The sequence below is a fragment of the Brachypodium distachyon genome, chromosome 4 (genome assembly GCF_000005505.3).
Source record: "Brachypodium distachyon strain Bd21 chromosome 4, Brachypodium_distachyon_v3.0, whole genome shotgun sequence".
Lineage (NCBI taxonomy): Eukaryota > Viridiplantae > Streptophyta > Magnoliopsida > Poales > Poaceae > Brachypodium > Brachypodium distachyon.
This window is the reverse complement of record NC_016134.3, coordinates 22,520,014-22,539,806: the sequence shown is the minus strand read 5'-3', so window position 1 is coordinate 22,539,806 and position 19,793 is coordinate 22,520,014. Positions and strand designations below refer to the sequence as shown.

At 44.2% G+C, this 19,793-nt stretch overlaps 3 protein-coding genes and 1 long non-coding RNA gene across 7 annotated transcripts; 3 read left to right on the top strand and 1 right to left on the bottom strand.

The window, feature by feature from the left end:
* Positions 1 to 1,680: 1,680 nt before the first annotated feature.
* Positions 1,681 to 2,690, top strand: LOC112268811. The gene is made up of 2 exons (XR_002960295.1): positions 1,681 to 2,002; positions 2,127 to 2,690. It is a non-coding gene; the product is annotated as an uncharacterized LOC112268811 (long non-coding RNA).
* A 1,313-nt stretch (positions 2,691 to 4,003) lies between these two features.
* On the bottom strand, positions 4,004 to 6,051 carry LOC100830153 (vignain). Its single transcript, XM_003577550.4, has 4 exons — positions 5,534 to 6,051; positions 5,177 to 5,412; positions 4,564 to 4,704; positions 4,004 to 4,475 (listed from the first exon to the last, which is right to left on the bottom strand). The coding sequence occupies exons 1-4, from the start codon at positions 6,006 to 6,008 to the stop codon at positions 4,221 to 4,223; spliced, it is 1,107 nt and encodes a 368-aa protein (XP_003577598.1). The 5' UTR covers positions 6,009 to 6,051; the 3' UTR covers positions 4,004 to 4,220.
* Positions 6,052 to 8,343: 2,292 nt separating this feature from the next.
* Positions 8,344 to 11,110, top strand: LOC100830656 (uncharacterized protein At3g61260). 4 transcript variants are annotated; one of them, XM_003576023.4, is made up of 4 exons: positions 8,344 to 8,540; positions 9,237 to 9,930; positions 10,027 to 10,108; positions 10,575 to 11,110. In XM_003576023.4, the coding sequence occupies exons 1-4, from the start codon at positions 8,420 to 8,422 to the stop codon at positions 10,791 to 10,793; spliced, it is 1,116 nt and encodes a 371-aa protein (XP_003576071.2). In that variant the 5' UTR covers positions 8,344 to 8,419; the 3' UTR covers positions 10,794 to 11,110. The 4 variants fall into 4 exon arrangements, with proteins under 4 accessions (XP_003576071.2, XP_014757369.1, XP_024311089.1 ...); XM_014901883.2 differs by having other exon boundaries at positions 8,406 to 8,540; positions 9,118 to 9,930; XM_024455321.1 differs by having other exon boundaries at positions 8,416 to 8,540; positions 9,121 to 9,930.
* Positions 11,111 to 16,882: 5,772 nt separating this feature from the next.
* On the top strand, positions 16,883 to 19,680 carry LOC112268657. Its single transcript, XM_024454577.1, has 4 exons — positions 16,883 to 17,903; positions 18,015 to 18,588; positions 18,738 to 18,831; positions 19,258 to 19,680. Exons 1-4 carry the CDS (start codon positions 16,883 to 16,885, stop codon positions 19,678 to 19,680), a joined length of 2,112 nt encoding a protein of 703 aa, XP_024310345.1.
* Positions 19,681 to 19,793: the final 113 nt, after the last annotated feature.

Sequence of the window (19,793 nt, the reverse complement as noted above, 5' to 3'; positions counted from 1 at the left end):
ATGTCCAAGATTGTGAACTCATGCATGATAATTGAAGACTTTGATAATGGGATTATGACACGAGCATGTATGGGGTGGGCAGGCTGGGGAAGGAGAAAATCTCTCTCAAAGGGTTGCAAGTTCAACAAAAAATTCTGAACTACTCTCATGTATGTAAAGTTGAGGGCACAACGGGCCCTGCCCCCCCCCCCCCCCCCTACCGTTCAACATCCCCTCTGTTCAAAAATATGAGACACACCTTATAGAGTTTTTCAGTCAGTAATACAAAAACTTTGAAGTTTATTTCTACCTTTTCTTCAATACGTTTCTAGTCAGTACTTCTCAAATCTTTGAAATGAATTGGCACACTGCACACCAAGATACTTAATAGGAACTGTTCTTTCCTTACAAGCACACACAGACATGAAGTCCTAATTTCTCTTTTTCGGCGAGTTCTAGTGCACGGGCCCGGGCTCAAACTTGAGCCGGCAGGCCCGTGGAGGCGCACGCTCATCGAGGAGAACATGAAGCAATTCCTCGGCTACCGGTTCATCCACGGGGATGACTGGCTGAAACTTGAGAGCTGACACTGTCCGATATAACAAGGTAAAAAAATTCTAGTTTTGTTTTGTTTCATATATAACAGAAACGATGATATATTTTTAATCCTGATGATGGTGATATCTTTTGTGTGTTTGTTTGTGTTGCGGGCGGCAGGTGTAAGAGCTTATGTCCAAGATTGTGAACTCATGTCTGATAATTGAAGACTTTGATAATGGGATTATGACACGAAATGCATGGGACGGGCAGGCTGGGGAAGGAGAAAAGCTCTCGGTGAGGGTTGCAAGTTCACAAAAAAAAATTCTGAACTCTACATTGCTAACGGAACTCTACATAGTAACACTGCATGTTTATTGAGGAAGTTTACAGGAATTTTTCTTTTGCAAAACACCCGGCGCCAATTAATTGTAGGTCGTGGGAGATTTTGATCTCGATCAAAAGACGTACCCCTAATAACTACTCCATGTATATATGTATGGTCGGGTCGAGTTAATTAGTAAAGTACTCAGGAAGGTCTGTCGCGTGTATAGCCGGCCTGCCGGGTTGGCTGGGCCTGGACGTACGTACGACAAAAAAAAAGCCCTCTTTTCGGTTCCGTATCAGTTTGTTTAACTCACCAGCAAGCAAGATGGAAGAAGCTAGCAAAGGGCAGAGCTAGCGACCGATCGGTGCCGGCAGCTTTCAACCCTGAACGAGATCATCACTGCATGGCAACTACGTACTGGAGATTCTTTTTTAGTGGTTACTGGAGATTGGTAGATTACATGTCAAACGTCTCGGTTCGGTTTGGGCCGTCATCCTGGTGCTGGCGTTATTGGGCCCTAGTAATCGGGCCTTCTCGCTGTTGGGCCTGGTCCGTTTCTTCTTTTGCTTATCCCATCATCTGTTTTTTTTTTCTTCGGATTAAAACTAATTCCAAAACTGTATCTCTGATTCTCTGTCGTTGTCCGTCTAATCTATATATGACTTGTCTCGGTCGGACTGACAGATGAATTGAGGAAGCCGTGGCAGACGTTGGCCTCGAGACGCGGACAGTAGCACCGGGCTATATATACGTCTTTTGTCGGCAGCTTCACGAAGATGTCCTGGATAATCTCGATTGGGATCTCCCTTCTGCTGGTGGAGTGGTGGTGGTGTTCTCACGCTCTCGCTTTCAGGCGACGGCGCGGACGTCCCGTTGTCATCGATCCAAGCTACAAGACAAAATACTACTACTCAAGTCCATGGATCAAACTGCCAGGCGATTAATCTTGCGGGCCGTCGAGTGCTACGTTTGGGACGATGGGACGGAAGGCGGGACGCGATCCCATTAAATCGGGGACGATCTACCGGGATCGATCAGTACAAATCACATTAGATAGCCTAGAATCAGGATTGGAAAGCAAAATCGGAATGGAAAGAGAGCAAATTATGCATGGAAAGAGCAGAATTTTAGCCGCGTTGAGAGGATCTTAGTTAGGCAGTTGAGTTTCATTTTCATTTTCCTCCTTAACATCCGCATGTTTCCTTCATCTCTAAATCTCTTTCTTTCTCTTCGCACTGCAACAGCCGAATAGATTAACTCTCCGTGGATTGTATTGAATCAGTTACAGGGTATATATACATGGAGAGTGGGCAACGGTGTGCCATATCTACCGGGCTGTTACAACAGAATACAAGGCCCTATACATCTGAATACACGGCAATACAGAACAGTCTACAAGTATATTTCAACAGCAACGTCCCCGCATCATGGGATCATGTTCCTGCCATCGAACCGCATCGACCCGGCTTCGTCCCCGACTCTTGATTCGGGTCGACGAATCGGATTCACGGGACGCGGCACCGTTCCGCGTTCCCGGCTTCTATGTGGAGGTGGCCAGGATGCACGCCAGGCTGCTGGAGATGGACCGTGGAAGGGGTTCTGAGGATATGGAGACGGGTGAAGGCTCTCCGGGATGGTCAAGCAGAGGCTATCTACTTCATGGACGACGACGACCAAGAAATCATGTAGCCATACCATTAATATAAAGATGTCTTCGCTAGGCATCGCACTTCTTCTCTTGATTCTTGAATAGCGTTTCACTATGATGTTTATTTCTCTTGTTTGAAACCAAACAACTAAGATGTAACTTAACTTCCGAGTAATCTTCTAGTGATATTGAGATCAAGTTTTCCGAGATGTTATTTATAATGAAATTATTACTCTTTAAATAACATGTATTGCAAGTTCAACAAAAAAAAATTTGAACTACACTCGAGGATTCCAGGTTTATTCCACGTTGTTGAAAATTTTAATTCGGCCAGGCCGACTGGAGCTAATCGGCCTGGCCCACGCCGAGAGTGGCCTAGATTTGCAATTTTTTTAAACCACGTATTATTTTCAAAAATAAATAAATAATTCGTATTATTTAAAAAAAATAGCTAGCTATCTAGCATTGTTTTGATGTTTCTTCGTTCATGGGTATTTGGCGCTCCTCAATGGTATTCAATCTCCGTTGATGGACATGCCTGTCAGTGGTGACGACCGCATAATTAATGATAAATTTCCGATGAGAGTCTCCTATTCGTCGGTCGGAGTATAGACGGCCGTTGGTTATCATCTTGTCTGTCACGTAGCAGCGTAGGTGCATAAACACGATGGTTTGTTCTGTTTTTCCTTACGCTTGTATCGTTTGTTTATATAAACGATATAGAGTGTAGGGGTGGGCATTCGGTCATGACCGAAAGTTCGGTCTTGCAATTTCGGTCTTTTTTCGATTCGGTTTCTAAAATATAATATCCGAACTTTACTGAGGAACTTTGCTACCCGAAATTTTAGTTACCCGAAGTTTCGGTCTTTAGTTTGGTCATGACCGAACTTTACAAAGATAGGTGATAGTTCCAAAACGAAACGTTATTTGGTACTCCCTCCGTTTCTAAATACTTGTCGTTGTTTTAGTACAACAACATTTCACTTATATTTCTCACATAACTTTCATATTAAGGTGGGCACTGGAGATTAAGAAAGTGAAACCGTAGATTGCCTCTCTTGTGCCATGATTTCTACATGCGGAGTAGTTGGCGCCTAGATTGTGTAAGGAAAATGAGGTGGTTTTTACAATGTTCGGTCCTATTCGGTCTTTTGTGAATTGATACCCGAATTACTAGAATAAAATTCGGTCTATTAATTTTTCTACCCAAATATCTATTCTGTCTTTTCAGTCTTGGTCTTTTCGTTTTGGTCTCGGTTTATTCGGTTTCGGTTTTCGGTCCTCCGTTTTTATGCCCACCCCTAATAGAGTGGAGTATAATTCTTCGGTTTTGTTATTTCTTAGGCGACCGAGAAATAACTATATTTAAATCGATGATAACGACCTTTTGATTCAATCATTGAGAAGACTAATGTAGATCCGATGGATAAAAAAATGTTCATTTGATGGCTACGATTATCGACTGAGAAATAAAAAAATTCTAGTCGACCGAGAAATAGACACTCCCATAATTTTTCGACAAAAGTTGAATTTTTTTTACTTTCCTTTATTATATTTATAGTAACATCTTACACAAAGTAACCGTTCAAAAAAAAAACATCTTACACAAAATATTTTTTTTACGGATAACATCTTCTTGCATAAAAGTACATAACACGACAGGGGTAGCAGATTCACTTCTCCATCGAGAGAAGGCTTGCACTCGGAAGGATGAATTGATGTCATCATCTAGAGTTCATCTGCTTGCCTGGCCGTAGTAGCATGTGGTGCCGCCTTAATCGGGTAAGACGCCTGCATCGCGATGCCACACAGCCCTTCTGCTTGCGACACTCCACGCTGCATCCTGATGTACCCTTTCTCGCCCCAGTCCAGGCCCCATGAGTTCTTCACGATCCAGTACTTGGTGCCGTCTCGAGCCGTGCCGTACCCAACGGCGGCCACCCCGTGATCCAGATCCGTTGTGCATTGTCCGGTGAAGACACCCTGAAATTCGTTGAGGTAATTAACCAGAGTAAGTCGATCGGCGCATGCATATAGTTGTCACTGAGTAGAATTTGATAAAATTATGTACCTCCGAGTAGAACTGGAAATCCTGGCCGCTGGCCTCTATTGCGACTGACACGGGCTGGTATGCAACCGCTTTCTGCAAAGCAGACTCGTCATTGGCCGGGACATCCTCGTAGCCGTCGATTGCCACGTCATGAGTGTTCTCCTGCAGTGTAATATGCCCTTACTTAAAATTCGATCCATAATTTTGGTACCGAGATATTTGCTAAAAAAGTTTTGATAGAGAAAAACTATGCATCAGCAAGGTTGAAGCACCGGAACATTAAATACATGCATGGAATAATATATTTTAAGGAGTGTCTAGTCATCGGTCGGCTTGAAAATAGTTATTTCTCAATGAAAAATTATAGCCATCCGATTAAGATTTACCCATCATTTGTACTTGTATTAACCTTACACAAATCTCAGTGGTGGGATCAGATGGTTGTTAGCATCGCTTTAGAAGTAGTTATTTTTCGGTCGTTTTAGAAATAGCAAAACCGTATATTTTAAAACAACATTTATATTCACATTTGAGAGAAATTAATTTTGTGGATTTTGAGAAAGAAAATAACATTAGTTTCGAACTGAAATTGTCAACATGCAAGTTTAGACCTGCATGCCGTTGTTCACTTCACCTTTGCCTGGTCACAGGTGTTTTGCTGGCCTTGGTACGGGTAGTTGGCCTCGCTGGTGACCCCTCCGTTCTTCTGGATGAATTGGAAGGCGTAGTCCATGAGCCCGCCGTCGCACCCTTGGTCGTTGACGTTGTCGCAGTCCATGAGCTCCTGCTCCGACAGCGACACCAGCTTCCCTGTCCTGATCTTGTTGATGCTCTCCACGGCCGCGATCGTCGAGAACGCCCAGCAGCTCCCTTGAACAGTTTTCAATTTGTTGTTACCAACTTTATGCTTGGATAGATAGATGGAGCGAAATGAAGAAAGAAATCAAGGAGGAACTGAGGAAGGAAGTAAGTAAGTAAGTGAAGTACGTACCGCATTGGCCTTGGTCCTTGATGCCGGTGACGGCGCCCTTCTCGCGCCAGTCGACGGCCGGCGGGAGGTTCTCGGCGTCGCTGTATGTGAAATTCCCCTGGGCACGGCGTCCGCCGCTCAGGGCGCGGTGGTGCCGCACCCTGGACCCGGCGTACGAGTGCCGGAGCTCGTCCGTGGTCATGTCGGCGAACTTGTTGAGCGCCAGCCTGAAAGGCCTGTCCTTCTTATTGGCCTCGTGGATGTACTTGACGTTCTCCTTGAACACGTTGAACCGGCGCGCCGGGTCATGGTCCGCCAACTTGCCGCGGAGGCCGCTTCCCGGCGTCGACGGCGACACCGTGTAGCGGCTCCGCCACCTTTCGTAGAGACCCCGCAGGCTCTCTTCGGAGGCGAGGTCTTTCTCCGTGAACGGGACTGCCAGCGCCGGGGCCAGCGCCAAGGCAAACACCACCGCGAGCAAGATGCACTTCCACATTGTTGGTTGCAGCTTATACGGTTAGACAACCACCAATGTATGCAAGAAAGGAGCGAGCGAATTGTAGTTTATATAGACCCCGGAATGATGGGTCGATGCGGCTGCAGCCAGCCATTGGAGTGTGGGAGTGAAGATGATGGGATGGGATTGGAAGATGGGGGGTGGCGGGAAGGAAGAAATGAACTTTCGGAGGTTAGGGATCAGCCGACGAATAAATGGGAAGAAACGGCCGGCCGGGCTAGGAGGGATGATGCTTTGGGATTGGGTGGATCTAGGAGCTAGCTTTGGAGTGGCGTCGGAACTGGGCAAGCAGAGCACTCTGTCATTGACGTTGATGATCTAGTTGATACAGTTTCAGTATGCCACGCACATTGGATTTCAACTTTCAAGCTCGTTTTCTGGGTCGTTTCCTTGTGTGGGACACGCAAGAGATCTAATCAGTTGTCGAAGACCTTTTATTTATTTCCGCTCGCGGAACAAAAATGATTTGTATGCTGTGTGGCCGTATGGTGTAAAGGAGCTTTAGTTCCGGTATATCAAGAGGACGTTACGTGCATGTACGTCACGAGAGGAGAACATGGGTACCGTGGTTATGTCATGTGAATTTGTTTCCACGATTTCGGCCATGTTTCACTCTTCTTTCCTGTAAAGATACCCGTAGCCCGGTTCGATCCGTCGCAGCAGCCGCATTGCTGGATCCTGCGGCCAAACCACGCACGCCGTAGCGCCTTGCACCGACACCGCGACCATCGCGATCGCTCCCGGGGCACTGGCGGAGAGCGCCGCTGCTGGCCGTAGATCGGGCCTGGATGGTTCGGCCTCGATCCTGCGGGCCGACATGACAGTGCCCGTTTAGTATTGTTTTTACATTTCAGCCCATCTCCCTTTTTCTTTCTGGCTGTACTACTTCGGCCTCTCTCGCCAAGCATGTAGCCAACTCGAGCCCGAGTTTTCTTCTGGCCCAACTCTCGGCCAAGCGCTCAGCCGATGTGGCCAACGGGTGGTCTCGATTATGTTCAAATTAAAACATGAGAATTAATCCTTACCATCGCCGATTCAAGCCGTTGAAATCTTTTCAGTGTCGTCAAATTAATCAGGAGATTTAGATTTAGATGTTTCTGAAATTTTGAATGTATTACATGAAGAAGGCTTTTTTGGGCCCACCAGGCTAAACGGCCAGGCCTACTATGTCAAGCCTGGGCTTGGTTTCAGCTGTAACGGCCGGCACGGCCCACTTATAATGGGCCGGGCTAAGTCTGGCAAGTTCAATATATGGTGGGACTCTTCATGTAATACCTTGTAACGGGCCGTCATGAACTCTCCTTCACTATGACGTCGTCGAGGTACTTTCACATCACCCCTGCGATCTAGGTTCCTGGGTGAAAAACTAAAAGCCCAAAGTTCAATTGGGGTGGCGGCGCAGCTCTCCCTCTTGGGGGCGTCATTGGGGAACGCTAGGTCTGTGCGTGAGGAGTCTTGCTCAGAGGACGGCTGCTGGACATGTGCCAGTCGAGGCGTCGTCAGTTCCATGTCTGCAAGTTCAATGCTTTGATCCTTTTCCCGAAGACGGGTTCGTGAAAGTCAGTGCTGGCTGCTTCTGGAGCGTGCGCATACGACACATGCTAAAGATTAGCTTGACGTTGTGCCTTCGTGGTCTTCGGATTTAGATGTTGGGTTGTGCTATCCGGTCAGGGCATAGCGCCCCAATAATGACCACCCCCTTCATAAGGCTTGTAGGTATTCATGGTGGCTTTGGGTTGTTCAATCGATGTATTTAGTTTATTAGGCTTTTTAAATAAATTTATAAGAATTTGATCATGTGCATCATTTTGATGCAGAGTCTGGAGGTTTTGACCTTCTTTCCGGTTAAATTGAAAAAAATGGACAAAGTGTAATGTGATTCAAACCATGACCTTATTTTTCAGTAAATCATATGTTTATCTTATCTTGTGTGTTCTCAAGTGCTACTTTCTTTATTATCTTTTTGATGGGTGACTTAAGGTCATTCTAAAATCTTAGAAGGTAGTCAAATTTGTGCAGTGTTCCATTGACGTTATCTGTTCTCTAGCCCGATTAATCTCTTTACTAAAGTCTTGTGGTAATTTATATTGTAAAGATTGATATCTTCAGGACATTTTATTGCAATTCTTAGTTAGTTATTATAGTGTCTAGGAGTTACGGAGTACTTCGTATGATGGCTGTCAAGTTTGAATTAGATCACATCTATTTTTTGAACGCAGGCATAGATTTCAGTTTGCAGTAAATCATCTCTTTTACCTTCTCTCGTGCTCTGAAGTGCTGTGTTGTTTATTACATGCTGCAGGTGGTGCTACCTATCCCTCTCGTGGAATCTGCAGTAGCCCACGTGCGCCCTGCTGTGTTGCTTCAACGGTCAAAGAAAAGTGGATCTGATGGTGGCAAGAGACCAAAGGCAGAGAAGATGGAGCCTAGACAACACAAGTAGTAGTCAGTTCGCCCTTCGCAGCTGCCTCTGTCATCCTCTCTTCACCCTTGCAGGCTCCCATTTCCAAGGTTAGCTCTTTTTACACTGGTTTGTGTGGATCTCCACAGCAACAACTTTTCGTTTATTCCAGCCTTCTCCGCTGGTTGCTGTCAGTCCAAGGGATTCGACCCATTTCCGTCACTGTAAACTGTGAAAGGGGTTCGTTAGTGTCACATTTGGTTTACTGCATTTGATGGCATAGTCATTGCTTTCAGTAGAAAGAGGGAAAAGGGCCACTTTTGCATCTCTTTTTGATTGAAAGTACATAAAGGGTTTCTTTCCCCATTATTTTGTGGCTTAGTTCGAGGAGTTTGTTCCATGAATATACGGAGATCCCCTTGCTTTCAGTTGATCAAACGTTAACAATCGTTTCCTTGTTTGGGTGTGTGTGCTCGTCATGGACATCCAGAGAATTCCCACAAGGGCTTCGTTCCCACAATAATGTATCCTATCACTGGTTATACTCGTACGCAAGTGTACCCTTCGCTATGATATAGCTAGAGTTAGCCAGATGAATGATAATCCGTCCGTAGTGCACGCAAATCAGTGTCTGCTTTCCCCTTGTTTTCAATCGCCATTGACCAAATTCCTAACATTCTTCTGCAGCAGCTAGATCTGATCTGGTTTAGCGGTTCCCCAATCAGACACTCGCACCAAATCAAAACAGAATTTCCAACCACAGCTTTGATCTTGATTCAGGCTGAATCTTGATCCTATTTGTTCAGACACAATGCAAGCAGCAGCACGGCAGGTGGACGACAAGGAGTGCTACAGCAGCTACACCACGAATGGCGGCGGCGGCGCGGCCATCAACGGGCGGCGCAAGAACCCGCCGGGGCCGTCGTCCAGGGGGCCGAAGCCGATGCCTTCCAAGTGGGACGACGCGCAGAAGTGGCTCGTGGGCAGCGCCGCCGCCGCCAACGCCGCCAAGCCCCGGAACTCCAACGCAGACGACCGGCGCCTGCTGAGCTCGTCGTGCTCGCAGAACGGGCGCATCTCCTGCAGCAGTATGGACGGCGCGCTCGAGTACAACATGGTGGTCGCGCCCCCGACGCCGCCGCAGCTCGGCGAGGACGACGGCGAGACGAAGAACATGGACGAGGTCGTCCGGGCGTCCGTGTGCCTGCGGGACATGGGCACGGAGATGACGCCCATCGCCAGCAAGGAACCCTCCAGGGCCGCCACGCCGCTAAGGGCCTCCACACCCGTCGACGCCCGGAGCCCGGTCTCTTCGCGGTCATCCACGCCTGCGAGGGCAAAGCCATGGCAGCAGCAGGATCTGCCCCTTGCTGCTACCGTGGTCAGGACGCCTGAGCCACTTCATGGCGGCGAGGCAGAGAGTCATGTTCCCAGCAGGAACTCGCTCGAGTCGCGCGCCGCGGCCTGGGACGAGGCCGAGCGGGCCAAGTTCACGGCCAGGTGCGACGAATGCGAATTAGATTTTTCATTTTCCCCCCTTTCTTGTTTTTAGAAAATTGATCAGTTTAAGTTTTTATGGTGTATTGCTGAACTCAGATACAAGCGTGAAGAGGTTAAGATCCAGGCCTGGGAGAACCATGAGAAGAGAAAAGCCGAGATGGAGATGAAGAAAATAGAGGTATGGTTGGTTGGTACTAACTGCATTTCATTCAGTTTCGGCCATTTTCTGTTTCTGATGTAAGCCGTCCGTCCTGCTTGTACTGCTGTGAATCAACTCTCTTGCGAAAAGTGCTGCAGATGCCATGATTTTCACACGCATTTCATTCACTTCCATGTACCACTGACTTTTCAGTGGTCCAATCAGAAATCAAGAATTCATTGCATCTGCACATATAGGAGTAATAGAACGAAAGCAGACAAGTAGTGATGCTGATCTTTAAATGATCCTACTATGTGCTGACTCAGTTTAAATTGATTTAAATTCACCGTACCACTCACATGTCTCATCTGTTGGAACATTACCACAGTAGATCTGCAACTGCGTGATGTGGCATAGGAGCAGAGCACAGTCTGACCAATGTTTAATTAGTGGTTCCCGGTCTGAGAGCTTTGTTTGAATTTGATCAATAACTCTCCTCTGGCAGATGAAGGCAGAGCAGATGAAAGCACGGGCGCAGGAGAGGCTGGCAAACAAGCTGGCAGCGGCAAGGCGAGTGGCCGAGGAGAAGCGGGCGAGCGCCGAGGCCATGCTCAACGAGGGAGCCGCGCGGACGTCAGAGAAGGCGGATTACATCAGGAGGACGGGGCATCTGCCTTCCTCCTTCTTCTCCTTCTCCTTCAGAATCCCCTCCCTCTGCGGCTAACTGCTTGCCTGCCCACTGCCACTTGCTTCTGCTCCATTCTCGCTCACTGTCACTGTACGTAGGGGAGTCCCGGTTTTTGTAGTATGGCCAACATACATAGCACTCGTCGTAGCTTTGCTTCTGCATCATCTACCAGCTGTAGTTGTGTCGGCCGTTGTTCTGCCATTCAGTTCTTCTGTACTGGAGTGTATAGCCGTCACTTCTTTTATTGATGTTCTTATTGCATGTCTGAATGGAACTCACAGGAGCTGGCTTTTAAAGTCAGCTTAAATTACGCTTGAAAATCATAGTACTATCTGTTTAGTTTGTTTACGCAATGAAATGATGTACCTTCCGACCTCTGTATATCTTGCAATGTGAGGACACTATGCAGGTATCCAAACAAGTAGGCCAAAGAGGCATGCACAAGATACAGAGGTGTCTTTGGGTCAAAAAGGCATGCACAATTTTTTTGGGAGTTGCCCTTTTGGATTTATACATAACTCTTTCTGTCTTAATATATGCATAGATACGCAAATCTCTTGCGTTTTCTCGAAAAAAAAAGGGCATGCACAAGATATAGGGGTGACTTCGATTCGAAAGGAAAACTACAGAAATAAGAGTTTCCATTTGGTTTGAAAGAATAGAGCAAAGAAAAATAACATAGGAAATTTTCCTCTCGTATTAGTTTTAAAGGAAAAAACCGCAGGACTTCTACGATGCACGTGGAACTCTTTTCAAATTCATTCGCATGAATAGCAAGACAATGGTATTTAGTGACTTATAAACATTACAACCATACTTTAGCTTGTGCTTTGACCATGTTAATTAGGAATTATATGTTCTTTCTACTCCTACAAACCAAACATGAGTCCTACATTTTCAAAATCCCCAAATCAAGGAGGTCATAGAAAACATTAAAGAATCACATCACAAACTACTTCACGGAACATGAATATTGTACACCTAGATTATCCTAATCCTAATTGTATGAATGTTCACTCAAGGGCAAAGGCACAATCAAACCCTAAGATACTACAAATTAAGTACACCTAATTTTGTACACACTGACATTACAAGTTCATTATATCGAACAATCCTAAATGCATCATAGGATTTCTTCTAGTGGGTTTTATATTTTTTTTAGCTGAACAAGTTAAGTAATACGATAGTAAGCATTTGCAAGCAATAAATTCCAATGATTATTTCTAGAAATAAAAAAACTATTCAAAACAGCAATGTTTGTTCATATCCTCAAAAGAAAACCTACCAGAATAGGTTTCATGATTTTTGGGCTTCTGATATTATTCTATGAATTTTCTAAGGATTTTCCTATATATTAAGCACGTACTTTACAATTTAAATCATTTTTTTGACTGGATACAATTTAAATCATTTGACATAAGTAATGCACACATTTCTACCGAAGACCTAAAATAATCTAGCTGAAGGGTTTCCCATTTTTATGATTTTTCTACACCAAGTCACGGATTTTACAAATCCTAACAAAATGGAATTTTCTGATTTGTCTAGAGGTTAACAGTCACTTGTGCGGTAGGGTCCACCATCCAGGTTTTAATCATTTAGAAAAAAATAAATCAAAGTCGGCTTGTGGGGCTAGCCCGACGCCTTTTCATTTTATTTTTATTTTCACGTATTTTCAAACAAAAGGTGGACTAGCCTCGGTTCTATGGATGGGCTAGCCTTGGCGACCCAGCATGGACAAACAGTTATTGTTTTGGGTCCCTATGTGTGATGCGCGTCGTCGTAGGGAGAGGAGGCTTAGCGTGTTGACCGCTATGTCCAATTAGTGCACGACAAGCAACACACTTAGTTTTTTTTTCTTTTGAAAATCCCCTTTTCCCAATTTATATTATGTTAACTTGGAGGCCTTAACCTATTTCAAAAACATGAAATTTAAGGGTAGGCTCACAATATTTTATCTATCTACCGTAAAAAAAGTTGATTTGAAGCAAGATTGAATTTATTTGGATTTAAGTATTCTTTTAAATTCAAAACAGTTTTAAAAGGTATCCAAAGCCTTGCTCACAATTATGATAAAATTTCCAAAAGGTGAGGGGTTTAAACACAAGAAAGTATTTGGGGGTTTAAGAGGGCTTGGCCAATTATTAGAAAGTTTAAATTCTTAGCCAAAATCATAATGCTTAATTGATGTCATGAATGCATTAACCTTATGTAAATTAGGGTCATTACAATACTATTACAACTTACCATAGAACCGTGGACAACAAATGATACAAGTAGCAATCCGTTCACCAAGACGAAGTCCTTCATGAAGGAAGCAAGACACATACTACTTTGCATGGATGTTGAATGCCAAATCATCAACCCTTTCGACCCAAAGCTAAAAAAAGAAGAAGGCACTAACACTTGCACGTAGGGTGCAACTTTATTTGTTGTAGACGTGCAATTTTGCCTGGTTATCGAATCTTCAAACTCATCATAGATGGAGACAAAAAAAATAGGTGTACAAGAAAAAAAAAGGTGTGGTAATGTCAAGTTTGAAAGACTGATTTTTGGAACTCTAAGTAATGTTAGGTTAACAAAAAAATTGGTGGACGTAAAAAAAGAGAGAGTGATGAACAAAAAAGAGAGTTGAGTGAACAAGAAGATATATGGTTTAACATTAAATAACAAATCTTTTAAGTCTAGAAAGAGTGCAGTAAACAAAGAAATATAGAGGTGAACAAAAAAGTGCAATGAACGACAAATTTGGAACAAAAAGTAAGAAATTTGAAATTTATGAACAGTGCAACGAATAGAAAACAAATGGCGGGGTGAAGAGGAAACTGAACGTGGAAAACTTTTTTAAGGCGGATTTAGCAATTTCTAAATGCAAAAGGAGTTAAATGAACAAAAAGTAGTTCGCCACTTGGGTGAACAAATTAATTTTTATCATTGAGCACTAAATGATGATACTTTAAATCCAAAGGATATGAAAAAAAAAAGAAAAATTATACGGTTAACAGTAAAGAGGCTAGTGTTAACAAGGAAAGATGGATACAACAACTATAAGGTGGGACAGGTGAAGAAAAAGAATTTCGTGAACAAAAAATATCCGTGCATTTCTTAATAACTTGTTCGGTAAAAAAAAACAGAATCACATTTTGAAATATAAAATGATTTATGAACATTTTTTCTTATTTTTAATAAACAAAGAAAAAACAATCCTAACATTGCTCGAAGCCAAGCTAACTAGGCAAGAGAAAAATGTCAACGCCCCGTCAATGTGATGAGGCATCCCTAGTCCTTTGTCATCTTTGCCTAATGATGATCTTGCTGTTCAAGATAAACCCAATGATCTACGCATTGGAACAATTACACAAGCACGTGCCAAGTTATTAGAACAACAGGTGAACTCACTCCTAGCTGCACCTAATGTTTATATTGATGAAAATTTTATACTACCTAAATCTTTGTATCTTTGTGTTATCAGGTTTGAGGCTGAGGCAACCGTGGAGCATGGAGGAGAGGAGGCCGCGTGCAAGGATCATCATGTGCTGTTATCCAACATCAAGATATGCGCGAGGGAGGAGAGGGAGGCAGGCACATCACAAATGAAGATGGAGGATACAAAATGCTAGAAGAGCAACTTGTGTGCAAGGGGCAGCCAACGCCCACCACAAGTTGAGTACGAGTACGAGGCGCACCAGGACAGCCTATGACGAGTCCGACACTTCTAAGGGGCGCCTGGACCTGCGAGTCCTAGTTTAAGCCAAGTCCTATTCAGATTGGTTGTATGTGTTTGAGTCGAACCTAGTTTGAGTCTGGGTCCGTTTGTGTGTTTGGCTGCCCCTCGTGTATATATAACAAGGGGTACGCCTAGGGTTAGAATTAGACCACGTTTTAGCTATTTTTGAGACTCTTGTTGATTGCGAGAAGCATTCATCTGGAATCCTATACACCATATTCATTTCGATAGGGTGTTTGTTATCTACTGAAATTTCGAGCGTAATCTGTCGTTCCGCTGGGAATTGGAAAATTGCGAAATCGCTTGTGGTCGGCGGACTACTGCGCAAGTGTGTGGTGTTGTGAATTTCCATTGGGTTGCAAGTTCGTCGTGCGGCGACGGGTGAACAGCCGAAAGATTTGTAGAATCATACAAGTTATCCACGTTGCTCTCTGAGAAGATCGGGCTACCCCTTATCATCTCGGTATCAGATTTCCAGTGTTTACTCGGTGAGCGTAATTTTTCCCCTAGTTAGATCTATTTTTCGTCCTATCCAAAAAAAGCCATACAAAAAGTTTAGGTTAGATTTTGTCATAGCCATAGTTGCACCATTTACTTGTGTTTAGTTGCTGGTCGTTTTCCCTTTGCGTAACCTTTTTTTCCGTTTAGTAGATCGTCGAGGTTCTGGTTTTTGAGCCTATTTGCAGTCGGCGAGATCGGTTTTTCTCCTTGTTTTAGTCGGAATCGTTCTGTTCTTGGACGAGTCCTTTTCCTAATCAGCAAGCTCAAGTCGAGCTGAGTCCTTCTTCTAGTCGGTTAGTGTGTATCCGAGTTCTACCACAAGTCAAAGTACTATTTCCGATCTGAGTCCTTCTTTGAGTCTGTTTGCTCTTTCGAGTACTAGTATATATTTTGCTCTACGGGCTGCTCTTGTTTTTCCATAAGAATAGATCCAATTGATCTGTAAGTGATTTGAGTTCTCGGAAAGCTTCAGCCGCAAGGAAAGAGTAGGGGAGAGCAAAAAAAAAGAGTCTGGAACTCTCTCCGAAATTTTTTCGAGCTTGTACTGTTTTTACACTTCCGGGATCGTTTTTAGCTATCCGCCGTTGTAGCGGAAAATTTGTGATCCAAAATTTGTTTTTTCCAATTGTCGTTTGAGCAATCTTGTGCCCGTTTCTTTTGATCTATTGCTAGTGTCTCTCCTTGTACATTGCAACACGAGCTTACCTCCGACGTATATCATATTTTCAGCTCTTCCATACAGTTGCATTTGCCCCAGTTATCTCCACCGTGTGTGTTTCCCGTGTGAGTCGAGTCATACGATCAGCACTAGGCCTTGCAAATTTGGTGTTGTTACGTATCCCAACCAAGCTCCACCTTATACACCTTAGTTGTCGTGTGATATCTTGACCCATAAAATTCGCTTGATCACACACACGTGCGTTTCAGCCACCGCAGCGGTAAGTAGCTTTTTCAGTTCACTTCAGAACGGTAAGATGCCTTGTTATTTTTAGTTTTGAGTGAGTTGAGAGTTTCCACCTATATATATACACTTGGTTGCTTATGTTTTTGTGTCTACCATGTCTACAGACGCTGATCAGTACGATGTGGAGAAGAAGCAAGATCCTACCGCCCTGGTGCAGTTCTATCAATATGATGCGCTTCATATGCACTTTCAGCGTCAACTCGGCCTCCAAATTGATCCCCTCGCAGAGCAAGTGCAGAACATGGAGCTGAAAGTGGACAATACCGAGAAGACCGTGAATGACACGCATCAATCTATCACCGCGTTGCAGCAGTCGGTTGACACGCTACAACGGTCCATTGGTGCTATTCAAACCAATTTGGGAGGGTTGCAAGGTGATGGCGAGAGTGTCCATGGTCGTGAGGAGGTACATCGTGAGGATGATGGCGCTCGACGTGAACGGTTTCAGCAAGACAATCGTGATCGTCGAGTACACCATGACATTCCTAATGGTCGCAGGATGGGTGGTTGTGGTCCGCATGGTCGTGGATTTGCTCATCGTGATGTTGACAGTGATTTCAGGCAGCCACACCATCGTGATGATGATGGCTTGGGCAGGCCCAAGTTTACAATTCCAAAGTTTAAAAGCTCCATTGATGTTGAAGAGTATCTCAATTGTGAGCTGAAGGTTGAAAAGTTATGGCGCATGCATGACTACACCGAAGATAGAAAGATCAAGTTGGCGTGCTCTGAATTTGATGGTTATGCTTTGTATGGTGGGAGAACCTTGTGCAAACACGAGAAGAGGAAGGATTGCCTGCTATTGTTACTTGGTTGTCTATGAAGCGCGAGATGCGTGAGTATTTTATTTCACGCAACTACATCCGTTCTCTTTATGATAAGTTATAGAATTTGAAGCAAGGTACCAAGTCCGTGGATGACTATCATCAGGAGATGGAGCTTATTATGCAGCGTGCCCGTGTTCGTGAAGATGCCGAACAAACCATGCAGCGTTTCCTTTCTGGTCTGAACTTCAATGTCAAGCGCATTGTCCGGCATTACCAATACCATGATATCACGGAGTTGCTACATCAAGCACATGAAGCGGAGGCTCAGTTGGCGGAGGATGCGAAGTTTGCTGCACGTACTACCGCTGCCAAGGGTCGTTTTACCCCACGGACAGCGAGCAGCGCGTCTACCCCTAGTACGGCATTCGGGTCATGTGGCACTTTCAATACCAAGCTCGAGGCTGCTGTTTCTAATGCCAAGAAGCCGGTGCAGCCCGCTGCTAGTTCTGTATCGTCCTCTAGTTCTACCGCCCACAACAGGGATATCATTTGCCATACCTGCCGCGGACGAGGCCATATCCAGCGAGATTATCCAAACAAGAGGATTATGCTTGTGAATGAAGAAACCGGTGAATATGAGTCCGGTGATGAGGTTGATGACGAAGATGAGGAGGATTTCCATGCTACTGTTTATGCTGATGCTACACATCTTCCAACCATAGTTTGTACGCCGAAAGTTTTGAGTGTGGTACCTAGCTCGGCCGAGGAGCAGCGCTGCAATTTGTTTCAAACCAAGGCCGTTGTGGGACACGACAAGGCGTGCAAGGTGATTATAGATGGAAGAAGTTGTCACAATCTAGCTAGTAAAGAGCTTTGCACGAAACTGAAGTTGAAGTATTTCCCGCACCCCAATCCATACTATATTCAGTGGCTTAGTGATCACGGTGAGATGAAGATTAGCCACATGGTGCGTGTTGAGTTTCAGATTGGACCATATAAGGACACCGTTGAGTGTGATGTGGTTCCAATGACCGTGTGTCATTTGCTGTTGGGACGGCCGTGGCAATCCGATAGAGATGTTCGTCACAATGGGAGAGCTAAAGTAAATCGTGAGAATGAGCGTGAGAGATTAGATAGGCGAGCGACTCCATTTTCGGTGAGTGAGTGCCACAAGTCAAATTTGAGTGGTAAATAGAACGGTGAGGGAGATAATTCCTTAGTAATGCTAGCCACCAAATCAGATTTGAGAGAGTTCAGTGAGGATCCTACTTTGGAGCCTTTTGTGCTTATGTGCAAAGGTGTCCTTCTTTCTACTAACGAGATAACCCCGCTGCCTATTAGTGTTTCTCATGTTTTGCAGGAATTCAACGATGTGTTTCCGGATGAGGTCCCCGATGGTTTGCAACCATTGCGAGGGATTGAGCATCAAATTGACTTGATTCCAGGAGCGTCGCTGCCCAATTGTCCACCATACCGTACGAACCCCGACGAGACGAAGGAAATTCATAAACAAGTACAAGCGCTTCTCGACAAAGGTTATATTCGCGTAAGCTTAAGTCCTTGTGTTGTTCCTGTTATTTTAGTGCCTAAGAAAGATGGTACTTGGCGCATGTGTGTAGATTGTAGAGCGATTAATAACATCACCATTCGATATCGTCATCCTATTCCGCGTTTAGAAGATATGTTAGACGAATTGAGTGGTGCTGCTATATTCTCTAAAATATATTTGCGTAGTGGATACCAGATGAAAGAAGGGGATGAGTGGAAAACAGCCTTTAAAACTAAATTCGGTTTATATGAGTGGTTAGTCATGCCTTTTGGGTTAACTAATGCACCTAGTACTTTCATGCGTTTAATGAATCATGTTTTAAGGCATTTCATAGGCAAATTTGTGGTTGTGTATTTTGATGATATACTTATTTACAGCCGCACCCAATCTAAACATGTTGATCAGTCTTGCAAGTGTTGCGTGATGCTAAAGTATTTGGTAACATGAAAAAGTGCACATTTTGCAAAGATAGGGTCATTTTCTTGGGTTATGTTGTTTCTGCCCATGGGGTTGAGGTTGATGAATCTAAAATTGAATCAATTAAAACTTGGCCTACTCCTGTCAATGTTACTCAAGTTAGAAGTTTTCATGGCCTTGCTGATTTTTATAGACGATTTGTGAAAGATTTCAGCACCATTGATGCCCCATTGAATAAACTAACTAAAAAGGGTGTTGATTTTGTTTGGGGACCAGCCCAAGATAATGCTTTTGATGAATTAAAGAATCGTTTAACTGCCGCACCTTTACTTGCTTTACCTAATTTCGCTAAACAATTTGAGATTGAGTGTGATGCTAGTGGAATAGATATTGGTGGTGTTTTGATGCAAGAGGGTCGTCCAATTGCATATTTTACTGAAAAATTGAATGGTGCACAATTGAACTATCCTGTTTATGACAAAGAATTATATGCTCTTGTTTGTGTTCTTGAGGTTTGGCAACATTATTTATGGCCTAAAGAGTTCATTATACATTCTGATCATGGGGCTTTAAAGTATTTGAAAGGCCAAGCTAAGTTGAACCGACGACATGCTAAGTGGGTGGAATTTATTGAATCTTTTCCTTACATTATTAAGCATAAAAAGGGTAAAGAAAACGTGGTTGCTAATGCTCTTTCTAGGAAAGTTGTGCTTTTGAGTCAATTGGATGTTAAAGTTCCTGGATTAGAGAGTTTACGTAATTTATATATTTCTGATCGTGACTTTGCTGCACCTTTTAATCTTTGTAAGGATGGGAAAGGATGGGATAAGTTTCACATACATGATGCGTTTTTGTTTCGAGCTAACAAACTTTGTGTACCCGAGTCGTCCGTGCGTTTGTTATTGCTGCAGGAATCACATGCCGGCGGCTTGATGTGTCACTTTGGACGTGAAAAGACTTTGCTTATGCTTAAGAGAATTTTTATTGGCCAAAGATGAGGCGTGATGTGGACAGGTTTGTCAAAAGGTGTATTACTTGTAATAAGGCCAAGTCCAAGCTGAAGCCTCACGGTTTGTATACCCCTCTTCCTGCCCCTAGTGTTCCATGGGAA

Excerpts from the sequence above, each read along its gene's own strand:
- LOC100830153 (XM_003577550.4), bottom strand. The coding sequence starts at position 6,008 with ATGTGGAAGTGCATCTTGCTCGCGGTGGTGTTTGCCTTGGCGCTGGCC. Across the intron at positions 4,705-5,176 it reads ACACCTGTGACCAGGCAAAG|GAGAACACTCATGACGTGGC; the intron begins GTGAAGTGAACA and ends ATTACACTGCAG. Across the intron at positions 4,476-4,563 it reads ATTTCCAGTTCTACTCGGAG|GGTGTCTTCACCGGACAATG; the intron begins GTACATAATTTT and ends AACGAATTTCAG.
- LOC100830656 (XM_003576023.4), top strand. The coding sequence starts at position 8,420 with ATGGTGGCAAGAGACCAAAGGCAGAGAAGATGGAGCCTAGACAACACA. Across the intron at positions 8,541-9,236 it reads TGCAGGCTCCCATTTCCAAG|ACACAATGCAAGCAGCAGCA; the intron begins GTTAGCTCTTTT and ends CTATTTGTTCAG. Across the intron at positions 10,109-10,574 it reads TGGAGATGAAGAAAATAGAG|ATGAAGGCAGAGCAGATGAA; the intron begins GTATGGTTGGTT and ends CTCCTCTGGCAG.
- LOC112268657 (XM_024454577.1), top strand. The coding sequence starts at position 16,883 with ATGGAGCTTATTATGCAGCGTGCCCGTGTTCGTGAAGATGCCGAACAA. Across the intron at positions 17,904-18,014 it reads CCACAAGTCAAATTTGAGTG|GTGTCCTTCTTTCTACTAAC; the intron begins GTAAATAGAACG and ends TTATGTGCAAAG. Across the intron at positions 18,589-18,737 it reads TTAATGAATCATGTTTTAAG|GGTCATTTTCTTGGGTTATG; the intron begins GCATTTCATAGG and ends TTGCAAAGATAG.